This window comes from Eptesicus fuscus, chromosome 6 (assembly GCF_027574615.1).
Source record: "Eptesicus fuscus isolate TK198812 chromosome 6, DD_ASM_mEF_20220401, whole genome shotgun sequence".
NCBI lineage: Eukaryota > Metazoa > Chordata > Mammalia > Chiroptera > Vespertilionidae > Eptesicus > Eptesicus fuscus.
In genome coordinates, this window is record NC_072478.1 from 16,946,364 (window position 1) to 16,957,615 (window position 11,252).

At 61.0% G+C, this 11,252-nt stretch overlaps 1 protein-coding gene across 2 annotated transcripts; it reads right to left on the reverse strand.

Annotated features, from left to right (window-relative positions):
- Nucleotides 1-4,446: 4,446 nt before the first annotated feature.
- On the reverse strand, nt 4,447-10,896 carry ARRDC2 (arrestin domain containing 2). Of its 2 annotated transcripts, none has more exons than XM_008156410.3 (8): nt 10,389-10,896; nt 7,129-7,195; nt 6,771-6,918; nt 6,169-6,271; nt 5,826-6,082; nt 5,501-5,663; nt 5,095-5,249; nt 4,447-4,860 (listed from the first exon to the last, which is right to left on the reverse strand). In XM_008156410.3, exons 1-8 carry the CDS (start codon nt 10,639-10,641, stop codon nt 4,807-4,809), a joined length of 1,200 nt encoding a protein of 399 aa, XP_008154632.1. In that variant the 5' UTR covers nt 10,642-10,896; the 3' UTR covers nt 4,447-4,806. The 2 variants fall into 2 exon arrangements, with proteins under 2 accessions (XP_008154632.1, XP_008154630.1); XM_008156408.3 differs by lacking the exon at nt 10,389-10,896 and adding an exon at nt 7,286-7,728.
- Between the last annotated feature and the right edge of the window lie 356 nt (nt 10,897-11,252).

An 11,252-nucleotide genomic window follows, 5' to 3' on the forward strand; every position in this document is an offset into this window, starting at 1 on the left:
GTAGGGTGCAGGGAGGAGTACAGGGGTACAGGGAGCAGCAGGGGGCTGCAGGGAGCAGCAGGGGTGCACGGTCAGGCAGGCTGAGGGGGGTGGGGAGCTGAGTGAGGGAGCCTGGGCAGCTTCAGCAGAGCGGAGCTTTGGGAGGAAGTGACATCAATTCTGAACTATTCACTGAACACCTACTCTGTGTGCCTGGAGCTAGGACACAGCAGGGCTCCGGGGCAACAGAAACCACAACAAACAAGCAGATAGAGAACTCTGGGGAAGGGGAAAGATCAGGAAGCAAAATGCACCAGGCCAGGGTAGGGGACCCCAGGGCGCCCTGGCCTAGAGACCGGAAGAGTGTTCTGAGGAGGCAGCGTGTGACCTGAGGCCTCAGGCGAGAAGGTCCTGGGCAGATCTGGGGAGAGGAAGCTCCAGGTAAAAGGCACAACAGGTGCAAAGGCCCTGAGGTGGGGATGCGCCGGCAGAGGGGCCCAATCCGGGAAGATCTAAGCCCACCACAGGGAGGGGAGGCATCAGGGCGCATCCCTGGTGGGGAGCAGGGCCACCAGGACAGGCTGTCCTGTAACTGGAGCCCAGCAGGAAATTGTCCCCCCTCCCGTCTACCCTCAGCACAGCCGCTCGGGACAGAATGTGCCGGGAGGAGCGGCCAGTGTGGCTGCGTCCGTGGCTGGAGCAGGGTGGCGGGGAGGATTCCTGAACAGCAGCCCTGCTGGGCCCCCTGCCAGCGAGGGTGGAAAACAAGCAGGGGAAGCTCTGCCTGCCTGTCGCCCAGGCCCCGGGCCTTGCCCAGCCACAGTGGGGGACAGAGATGGTGAAAGGGTCAGAGACCGACAGGGACAGAGAGATGGTGACCGTGAAAGAGATGGCGAGCTAGAGACAGAGACAGAGAGATAGCGAGAGAGACCGAGATGGTGAGGGACAGAGGTAGGGGGACACAGAGACAGATAGTTAGAGTCAGAGACTGAGAGAGACAGAGAGATGATGACCAAGAGAGATGGTGAGCAAGAGACAGAGCCAGAGATAGTGAGAGAGACTGAGACAGGAGTGAGAGCCAAAGGCAGACTCTGAACGGGTGCCAGGTCTGATTTGGGGGTCCTGGGAACCAGTGCAAGGCAGTGACACCCCCACCTTCACCGGAAACTTTGTTTACCCCAGAGCAGGGAAGGAGTCCCCTCCAGTCACTCAGTCAGCAATGCCTGCCGTGTCCTGGAGCCAGGGACACCGATCTAACCCAGCCCTGCCCTCCAAGGTTCAGACAAATCAGTGAATATCTAAATAGGAATTTCAGAGCGTGATGAGGGCTATGAAGACAACAGGGAGAGGGAACGAGGGGGGAGGGTGCTGTGCGGCGACATCAGCCAGGAGGTCGGCATGTCCCCGGAAAGGTGAGGCCGGGAATAAAGAGGAGCCGGCCGCAGGGAAGCGTCTGCAGCAGAAGGCACCTGTGCAAAGGTCCTGGGGCGGGAACCAGCTTCGGGTGTTGGAGTAACAGCCAGGGATGGACAAGGAGCTGGGAGGAGAGATGGTGGGAGGTCTTAGACGCCTGGGGAGAGGTGGGCTTTTATTTTAGGAGAAGATCTGGTCACTCTCCTCCGTGTCCTAAGGGCCACTCCCTGGATTCTGGACTGCCCGAGCCAGCTGCATCCTGGTTATCAGTGATCTGAAACAGAAAATCCATCTCCTCTAAGGACCAGGTTCCCCAGAGCTGCAGATGCAGGACTCCTGGGGACACGGGGTGGCTTGTCCTCCCGAGCCTGCCGGGAGAACCTTTTTTAGAACTGCACCCACATCCGCTGTTGCAATAAACACCTGGGACTCGTCTCAGTTTGGGAACTGGGATCTTGCGTCATGCACTCCCTGGGCCACGGGGAACTCATTCTAGAGGCGGCACTTTGGGGTCTGGGTGCCCGTGCTGTGGAAAGATCTCCCCTGGTCCCAGTCTCAGGGACACTCAGGTCTGGCACACGCCGAGCTGGGTGCCAGGTCAGCTGCCCAGAGCAGATGCTGCAGGACAGGGAGCGCTGGGTGGACCCCAGGATCAGGAGCAGCTGGAAATCAGGGCCCCAACGCAGATCAAGGGAGAAGATGATGGAGGGGAGGTGTCCCAGAGTCTCAGATGGAGAAACTGAGGCTCCGAAGCAAGTGCCCTGACCATGGTCACACAGCAAAGGTTCAACCCACATCTCCCACTGTTGTCCCTAGGTTCCCACCCCCCATCCCCCAAGAACCCATCCCTGCCCCTCAGCCCCACCCATGACCACCCTGAGTGGCCAGGTAATTCTCACGGCCGTGGGCCCTTAGCCTGGCCGGCGGACAGTCTAGGATCAGACCAGGACTTTCATTGGGCCTTGCCCAAGGGGCAGGACTTCAGAATCCGAGGCAGAGCCTGAGCTGCTGGCTCTGCGGGAGCCGCCAGTGGGGTGTGGCCTCCTGAGTTCCAGGGGCTGCTTTGAGTGGCGGTTCCACCAGTCCCCACTGTGGGACCCTGGGCAAGCCACCTCCCTCCCTTGGACTCACTTTCCCACCTGCAACCCCAGGAGAATGACACCTCCCACCACTCGGGCTGCCTGTTAATCCTGTGAGTGTTCAGACAGAGCCTGTGCACATTGGTCCACAGAAGCCCTAGTCGTAGTCGGCAAACTGCGGCTCGTGAGCCGCGGTTTGCCGCTTTGTTGACTAATGAGTTTGCCGACCACTGCCCTAGTCACAAGCGCCAAAACGTGGAAACGACTCAAATGTCCATCAACTGGTGAAGGGACGGACAAAATGCAGTCCGTGCACAGTGGAGTAATGCTCAGCCATAAAAAGGGGTGAAGCCATGACACGCTACAATGTGGGTGAAGCTCAAACACATACTGCGTGAGAGAGGCCAGACGCAGAGGCCACAGAGTGCGTGACCCCATTGATACAAAATGTCCAGGACAGGCAAACCTAGAGACGGAAAGCAGGTTAGTGGCTGCCAGCGGGTAGGAGAGGGGATGGGGAGTGACAGCTAAGGGGGACGGGGTCTCAACTCGGGGTGATGAAATGTTCTGGAACTAGATAGAGGTGATGGCTGAACAATATTGTGAATGTGCTAAACACTACAGAATTGTTTACTTTAAAATGGATCATATTATGTCCTGATGGTTTGGCTCAGTGGCGTGAAGGGTCCCACATTCGATTCCAGTCAAGGGCACATGCCCGGGTTGCGGGCTTGATCCCCAGTTGGGGGCGTGCAGGAGGCAGCCGATCCATGATTCTCTCTCATCATTGATGTTTCTATCTCTCTCTCCTCCTCCCTTTCTCTCTGAAATCAATAAAAAATATATTTAAAATGGTTCATTTTATGAAATGGGAATTGTATATCAAAAAAAAAAAAAAGAAAGAAAGAAAGAAAGAAAAAAACCCAGACTCAGATAGTCAGGACCTCCTGCAACCCGGAACCCTATCCAGCCCAGCCTCTTCCTCTCCATTTGCGGAGAACAGAAGCTTCCTGTCCTTCACCGTTCACATGACTAGCACCTGTGACTGCACCAGGGGAGAGGTGAGGGCTGTGGGGGTCTGGCTCCAACCCGAGCCCAGCCTCCCTGTGTGTCCCTGGGCCTCAGTTTCCCCTTCTGGACAATGGGCCACTCAACCCTCTTTGGCCTGGAATTCGATCAGGACGGTAGTCAAGGCTACCCCAGCTTCCTCAGCAGCTGGGGGAAGAGAAACCAACAAGCCTAGTCTCTTCCTCCACACTTTTATTTTAAAAAAATAATCGTACAAAAGAGAACAATTTAAGGCTTAGGAATGCTGAGACCCAGGCCGGGACTCTGCCCCAGCCAGGGCCAGGCCTCTGCAGCCGGGGGCCTATCCAGCCACTCCCTCCTGCTTTGTCCCTCTGCACACAGGGGTCTCCAGAAGCACACTGGCCCTGCTGCGTCCCCCCAGGCCGACCTCTGTCCCAGGGCCTGGTTGAATGCTCTGTCGTCATTATCTTGAAATTCTTAATACTCCTTGAACAAGGCCCCCACATTTTCATGTGCAAGTTATGTAGCAGGTCTTGTCTGTCCCGCTCTGAACCTGGGTCTCCCGGCCACACAGCTCCGTGTCTGAGTGCCTGGAGAAGCCCTCAGGCGGTCTCAGCCTGGGGTAGAATCTCCAGCTTTCAGAGGCTTCAAAGGCTGGAGCCGCTGCCCCTGCCGCCCACGCCCACAGGTCCCACGTAGCTCCCAGGACCTGCTTCCCTGAATGACTCATTCCTGGGCCCTCGCGCCCGCTGGACCTTGCAGTGTGACCTCAACGGAAGCACTTACCCTCCGAGCCCCGGTGCTAAGATGAAGGGGGCAGTCTCCAAGCTTCCCTGAGCTTTGACCTTGTCTGACTTCTCCTCTCTCTTGCTTGCCTGTCTCCTGAGCTTATTCATATTGCCAAAGCTTCGGCTAAAATGCCCTTTCTTCCAGGAAGCCTTCCCTGGACTCTCTCAGGCCTTCCTCTGGTCCCACTAGACTAGAAGTATCTGTGCCCGGCTGTGTCTCTCCCAGACTGGAGGCTCCTGGGGAGCCCAGCCTGGTCCACAGGCCAGCACAGACAGCTTGAACAGTCACTCGGATCCTGCAATAGCCATTTGATGCCTGAGAAGGACCAGCTCAGTCAGATGCCAGACTGGCTCTTCCTTTGTCCCATGTGAATAGCCCTGCCTCGGTCCAAGACTTGATTTCCCCAACTTCAACCGCAGGCAGGCGTGTCTCTCCTGGCCCAGCCGCTCCCCATGTCCACGGAGGCTGGAAGCACATGTGCAACCTCATCCCTGGAGGTATCCACTTCCGCTCCCACTCAGCAGGTCATGCTGCGTGGCCTCATGGCTTCAGAGGGGGGGTTTGGGTCCTCCTGAGGAAAACAAACCCATCAAGCCTCAGGGGGGGCACCAGAGGTGCAGAAACACCCCTCTCTGCCCTGATCGTCTCCAACCCTTAGAGCAGACTGGGCTCAAGGCTGGTTCAGGCCCTGAATGTATGTATATACAGGAGTTTCATCAACACTTAAAACTCCTGTGTCTCCCACCTCCCTCTCGGCTCCCAGGGCCCGGAAAGGCCTGGGGGCTTCTTGGATCCCCAAGCTCACCTCGGAGTACAGGGGTGGCGGGCGGAGGCGGAACTCCTGGATGTAGGCGAAGAAGGGGCCTTCGAGGCTCACGCCGGAGTCCTGAGGTAGAGGAAAGGGGCTCTGCCCGCCGGCTGCCACGTCACCTGCCACCACCTCTGAATAGTCTGGAGGGGCTGGAAATGAGAGCCGCGGGGGTGAGGGTCGTGGTGGGCGGGGAGCCCTGGAATTGGGGACAGTGGCCAGGAGCCTCCTTGTGCCAGTTCTGGGCTGCTGGGCTGTGTCCTCAGCCTCAGATTCTTGGGGGATCCGTGGTGGTCAGTGTGATCATCACTGGGTGCTACTACAGATGGGGCATTAACGTTGGGGAGGGCGTGGTGGCCTGGCCCTCGACCCCTCCCCTGGGGACACCAGGATGGGCACTCACCCTCAGGCTGCTCTGGCATGGCCCCCAGCCCCCAGTCTAGCAGGAAGCTGGCATGACTGCCCACGCTGGACGAGCGGCTGCCGAAAGGGTGCCGGGGGACAGTGCCGATGACCAGCGGCAGCTCGAGGAGCAGCTTGGATGTGCCCGGAATGTCCACGCAGACCTGGAGGAAGGAGCCACAACGGAGGGTGCCCAGGCAGCCTCACCACACCTGCCTTCTACAGGAGGCCCTGCCTGTCCTGAGGCCCCAGCACCAGCCGTGGGGGACCCTGCCTGGGGACAGAGCCGTTGCACCGCCCCGCCCCCGCCTCCTACGATACTCCACCTTGAGGGCGTAGTCCACGTGCAGCACGCGGCAGTGCAGGATGGAGGGGCCCACCGGGGGGATGCGGAGCGCCCGGCCCTGCCACAGCGCCCGCCGCCCCGGGCCCACAGGCTCGCCCGAGAGACTGGCCACCACGGCGTGCTTCTGCTTGCGGGCGCCTCGCGCCATGAAGGTCTGCGTCTGGACCACGACCGCCCGCGGCAGCACCGGGCGCGTGGAGCTGTTGTCGATCTCAGCGAACACAGGGATCACCTCCCCTGTAACGGGCGGGGCGGGGCCTCAGTCTCCCCACCCGCAGCCCTGACGCCGGCCCTCCTCCCGATCGGGCTGCTCCCGCCGCTACCTGGCGTGTAGCCCTTGCGGTCGATCTTGGCTGAGAGGGAGACGAGGCCACGGTTACTGTACCAGGATCGGGCGACCTTCTCCCGGGCTCCTGCTTGAGGGGCCTTGCCGGGTGGAGGAGAAAGGCATCAGTGGGTCACTGTGTGGGGGTGACCATCCCCAGCTGAGGGAAGACCTGAGCCCGGGCCAAGTGTCCTGGTCTCTTTTTCACAATCTAGGAAATATCTGTACGATGGATCTAGGGATATGACCCATCTCATTAAGCTAAAATTGAAATGAGCAAGCGAGTATGTAATTAGTGCTCAGCAAGCCATTATTATTTTGTGCCCCGGCTGTGCCCTGTTTAACAGACCGGGCATCTGAGGCTCAGAGAGGGTGAGACAATCGCTCCGAGCCACAAAGCAAATTGGTGCAGCTGGGATTTGCACCAGGCTGCGCGGACTCAACAGACATTCCCCGGCCTGCCTCCCGCCCAGCCGGGACCCAACTGTGACCCGCACTTTGTGACAATTTGTGAAGGGGGTGAGGAGCCAGTTGGGAGTCCTCCCGCAGCCAGGCCCCTGGGCTTCCATCCCACCCCCCCAGGGGCAGCCAGCCACACACCAGCAGGGTAGGGGTGTTGATGTCCACAGGTTCGATAACAGTGAACACCTTCCTGGCCCGGCGGGCAGGAACCCAGGGCCGGTGCAGGGTGGCCTTGATGCAGTAACGGACACTGCCGTGTTTGCCCTCGAATGACGTCACCAGCGTCCTGGGGTGGAAGGAAGGGGCTTCAGGGGGATGCCATACAGAGACTAGCAGGTTGGGGATTCCCAAGGACTTAGGCTTGAGAGACACAGAGACACTCCTGAGGGCCTCCCAGGGGAGACAGTCTTGGGGCTCATAGGTCCCCAGATACGAAGCAGTGGAGCCCCAAACCTGGGGGGTACTCCCCCACAATCCAGCACCCCAGATGACTTACGGAGGCAGCTGGAAGCTGAATGGGAACTCGTGGCGCCCAGCAGGCAGCGTGGTGGTCTCTCCAGTATCTGCAGGTAGGAGCAAGAGGGGGTGGCTCTGTGGCTGAGGGGTTCGCAGGGCGCGCAGCACCTGCGCCAGGCAGGGGTCCCTAATTGTACCTGGCCCGAGAAGCGTGGCACGGTGGCTCAGGACCTCCACGCGCTCGCTGTAACTCTGCGTGTACGCGGTGCTAGAGCCGGAGCTGCGTGACTCGTTCCAGTGCACGTGGGCGCGGCCCCGCGCGCGCAGCCTCAGGGCGCCCACGCGCGCCGGGCCCGCCAGCTCCAGCAGCACCCGGCCGGCTACGGCCTGGCCGCCGCTGAACACGGGATCGGCGCCCGCGCTCGCGTCGTCCAGCAGCACCACGAATGCCTTCACCTTGTCGAACAGCATCGCGCCGGGGATGCAAGCCCTAGACACGTGGACCCTGGCCTCGAACCCCTGACACGGCGGAGCGAGGTGCAGAGGCCACAGCTTCAGGACGCGAACCCACCCGGCTCGCGCGGGAGCGTGTACAGAGCCAGCCAGAGGTTCTTCAAGCCGCCGCTGGCGCCGCTCTTATAAGGCAGGGCGGGGCGGGGGCGAGACAATGCCCCGCCCCGGAATGGAATACGCCAATGGCGCGGCGAGGGGCGTGGCTCCGCCCAGGCGTGGAGCAAAATAACAAACTCCCAGACTCCCAGTGGGCTAGCCCTCCACCCTCGTGGACCCTGGGGTGAAACTGAAGCCCTGGAGACCAGATTCGGTCTCTCGCGGATCCCGGGGGTCAAAAGGGGAAACTGAGGCCAGGAAGCGGGGGCCTGGGCCTGAGGTCACTCAGAAAGACCATTCGGTCCTTTGGCTTAATCATCAACCCGCCACTGTTTGTAGATATGACCGGGACATGTCCAGCCAGAGCTGGAGGGGTGTGGAATGGCCTGGCCCCGATCGGGGCGCTGAGAACCTAGGTCACCCGGGCCTCAGTTTCCTCCTCTGTGCAACGGGGAGGGATGAGGAAGTCGGTGGGGCCTCCCTTTCCCCCGGGTACCTGCTGCCCCCCTCCTCTGATTCAAACCCCGCTCAGCTGGGTGACCCCGGACTGGTGACGACCTCTAGGAGCCTGCGTTCCCACGTGCGCAGCGCCGGGAGGAAATAAGCCCCATCTCAGAGGGTTGTGCATGAACCACAGTGTTGCCCCTACTGAACCCTTCCCAGAGCCTTGTTCCGGGTCACCAACGCAAAGCACTTAAGCACCAGCCGACATTTCTTTTCCAAATTCCAGCCCCGGGCAAATGCCTTCTAGCCTTTTAGGCCTAGCCCTTGTGCCCGCTTTGGGCACCTCCAGCCCTGGTCCCCTCACAGACAGAGCCGAGTGCAGGGGAAGTTCCAGGCACCCCCGGGTCCAGGGCTGCGCTGTTACCTCGGGGCGGGGATGATCCTTCTCTGGGCCTCAGTTTCGCGAGAGAAGAATCACCCGTAGGAGTTTTTAAGCCGCAAGTTGCCTCCTCGCGATCTACGGGGGACCTGCGCCCTCTCCTGGCAGCGAGATGCACTGCCGCTCGAAGCCGTGCCGACCTCGGCCATCCCTTTGAGTCTGGCTCAGGCCACGCAGGGACGCGCCCCCCCTCCCACCCCCCCCCCCCGCCCCGCCCCGAAGGCCTCCGCACCCCCAGTGGGAGACGGCCATAACCAGACAGGGTCAGCCCGCGATAGTGGTCAGAGCAGGCCCAAAGGGTGGGGCAGAGGCTGTCCCCTCACTGATCAGTCTGGGGTCTGCTTAAAGGAGGAGGCTCTGGGGCTGAAACAAGGGGTTGGAACCTTCTGTCACCGCCCAGTGGAGCCCAGAGAGGACAGGAGGCCATAGCCAGGAAGAGGTGGAGGGTGAGGTGACTCTGGCAGGACAGGAAGGCTCATGGTGAGCAAGCACTTCCCTCAGTCCATTTTATAGATGGACATTCACCCACTGCCCCTGAGACGGGCAGGGTCCGACAGCAGGTGAGGAAAGCTTCACCTCTCCAGTGTCGAAGAAGCCACCGGTGAGTGGGACCAGGGGGACTGTAGGCTGAGAGCAGCCCCAATTTTGCTTGAGCTGCAGGAGAAAGGAAGTTCCTCTGGGGCCCCTTCCTGCCACACCCCATGCCAATAGCCTGGGTTTCCACAGCTGGTCAGGCCCGGGTCCCCCAAACCTGGGGCTGTTGGACCAGGCCGCAAAGCCAGGTCTGAGCTGCCTCCTGCCGCGCATATTTTACAGGTGGGCATAAGGGAGGGGATGGAAGGGTCACCCAAAGAGGCCAGGCCCTCCAAAGCCCTTTCTGTGGCCCCTGTTCTGCTCCTGACCGGCCATTTGGCCCGAGAGTGGGGGACAGATTTGCCAGGGTAAGACTCCCCGCCTAATCTGACCTCACCCCAAGTCTCCTTCCCCTCACCTGCAAAGGCCACCAGAACTCCAATCCAGGGAAGAACTCGCCCCAGCAAACACTGTGGGCCAAACGGCGGGAGGGTGCACTGGCTGAGCGACACAGTGGCCTTCCCTGGGAATCAGGGATCCCAGGCTTGGGGCTAACAGGGATCCTGGGGTCCAGAGAGAAGGCTCTCCTTGCCCCACCCAGGTATTCCCCCAGACCAGTGGTCGGCAAACCGCGGCTCACGAACCACATGCGGCTCTTTGGCCCCTTGAGTGTGGCTCTGGGCGAGTCTGTTTTGAAGAAGTGGCGTTAGAAGAAGTTTAAGTTTAAAAAACTTGGCTCTCAAAAGAAATTTCAATCGTTGTACTGTTGATATTTGGCTCTGTTAACTAATGAGTTTGCCGACCACTGCCCCAGACAGAAGTCCCCACCACACACCGCACAGCCTCTATAGAGCGTTGGCCTGCGGACTGAAAGGTCCCGGGTTCAGTTCCGGCCAAGGGCACATGCCTGGGTTGTGGGCTCGATCCCCAGTGGGGGGCGTGCAGGAGGCAGCCGGTCAATGATTCTCCCCCATCATTGAGGTTTCTCTCTCTCTCTCTCTTCTTCCTTCCTCTCTGAAATCAATAAAGAAATGTATTTTTTAAAATAAATAAATAAACCGAGGGCATCTGTGCTCTGGAAGGTGGGTGCCCAGACACTGGGGACGGGGAACAGGACCCAGCAAAGAGGGTTTTGGAGGGGGTCGGTGGGTGAATGTCCCAGTGGGAGAGTTGAGACACTGGGGAGCGGGTGCTGAGGGCATCCTGGCTATGGAGTGGGAGGGTGAGCGGCTCACCTCGGAGCAGCAGCTGCCGCCGCCGCAGGTATGTCTCGACGGCCGTGAAGTCGCTGGAAACCGCGTTGATGCCCACGCTTCGGCCCTGGAGCCAGTGCGTTGTCGCCCCGCCGCGAGCGGCCACCTCGAGCGCTCGCACGCGCAGCGGCGCCGCCGCCTCCAGCAGCACCCGGCCACACAGCAGCTCCCCGCCGCGGTAAGCGCCGCCCCGCTCCAGCTCCAGCGCGAAGCTGCGGACGCCCCCGGGGCGCATGGCGCGGGCCTGGGCGCACAGCAGGGACGGCGCACCTGGCGAGGGGCACGGCCGGGGCGCGCGGCCACCAGGCGCACCGCGGGTCTTCCGGGTCTCAGGGCTGGTCCTGGCCGCCCGGGGCGCCCGCGCGCTTTCTCCCGCCTCTGCAAACTTGTGCAGACGCCCTGGGCCCCGGGCTGACTTCCTGGTTCTCCCCGCCCGCCCCGTGACGCACCCGGGCCCGCTGGGGACGTGCTGCCCGTGTGCCCGCGTTGTTGACTTTGCCACCCCCCAGCGTGGGGCGGGCCGTTTTTGTAGGGTCGGCGCTGGTGAGTCAGAGGCGGGCGGGGCGGGGGCGGATGTGTGGAGGCAGCCCCGAGCTGTGCCCTGTGGTCTCTTTTGGCCCTGGGTGCTGCCCCAGCCCCTGTCACCTCCTCCCGCCCCTGTCACCTACTGGTTGTGCCCCAAACACACCAAGCTCAGGTCTTGCCTCTTGGCCTTTGCACTGGCTGTTCTGTTGCTAGGAACGCCCTCCCCAGGTCCACCTCCAGGCCCCTAGGCATGCTCTGGCCTTGTTTACTTCCTTAAGGCTCTGAGCTTGTGACTGCCATGTGTTCACTGTGGCTCCTCCA

Coding starts and splice junctions, on each gene's coding strand:
- ARRDC2 (XM_008156408.3), bottom strand. CDS start 7,559: ATGCTGTTCGACAAGGTGAAGGCATTCGTGGTGCTGCTGGACGACGCG. Junction 5,664..5,825: donor ACGTGGACTACGCCCTCAAG/GTGGAGTATCGT, acceptor TCCTTCCTCCAG/GTCTGCGTGGACATTCCGGG. Junction 5,250..5,500: donor CATGCCAGAGCAGCCTGAGG/GTGAGTGCCCAT, acceptor TCTCATTTCCAG/CCCCTCCAGACTATTCAGAG.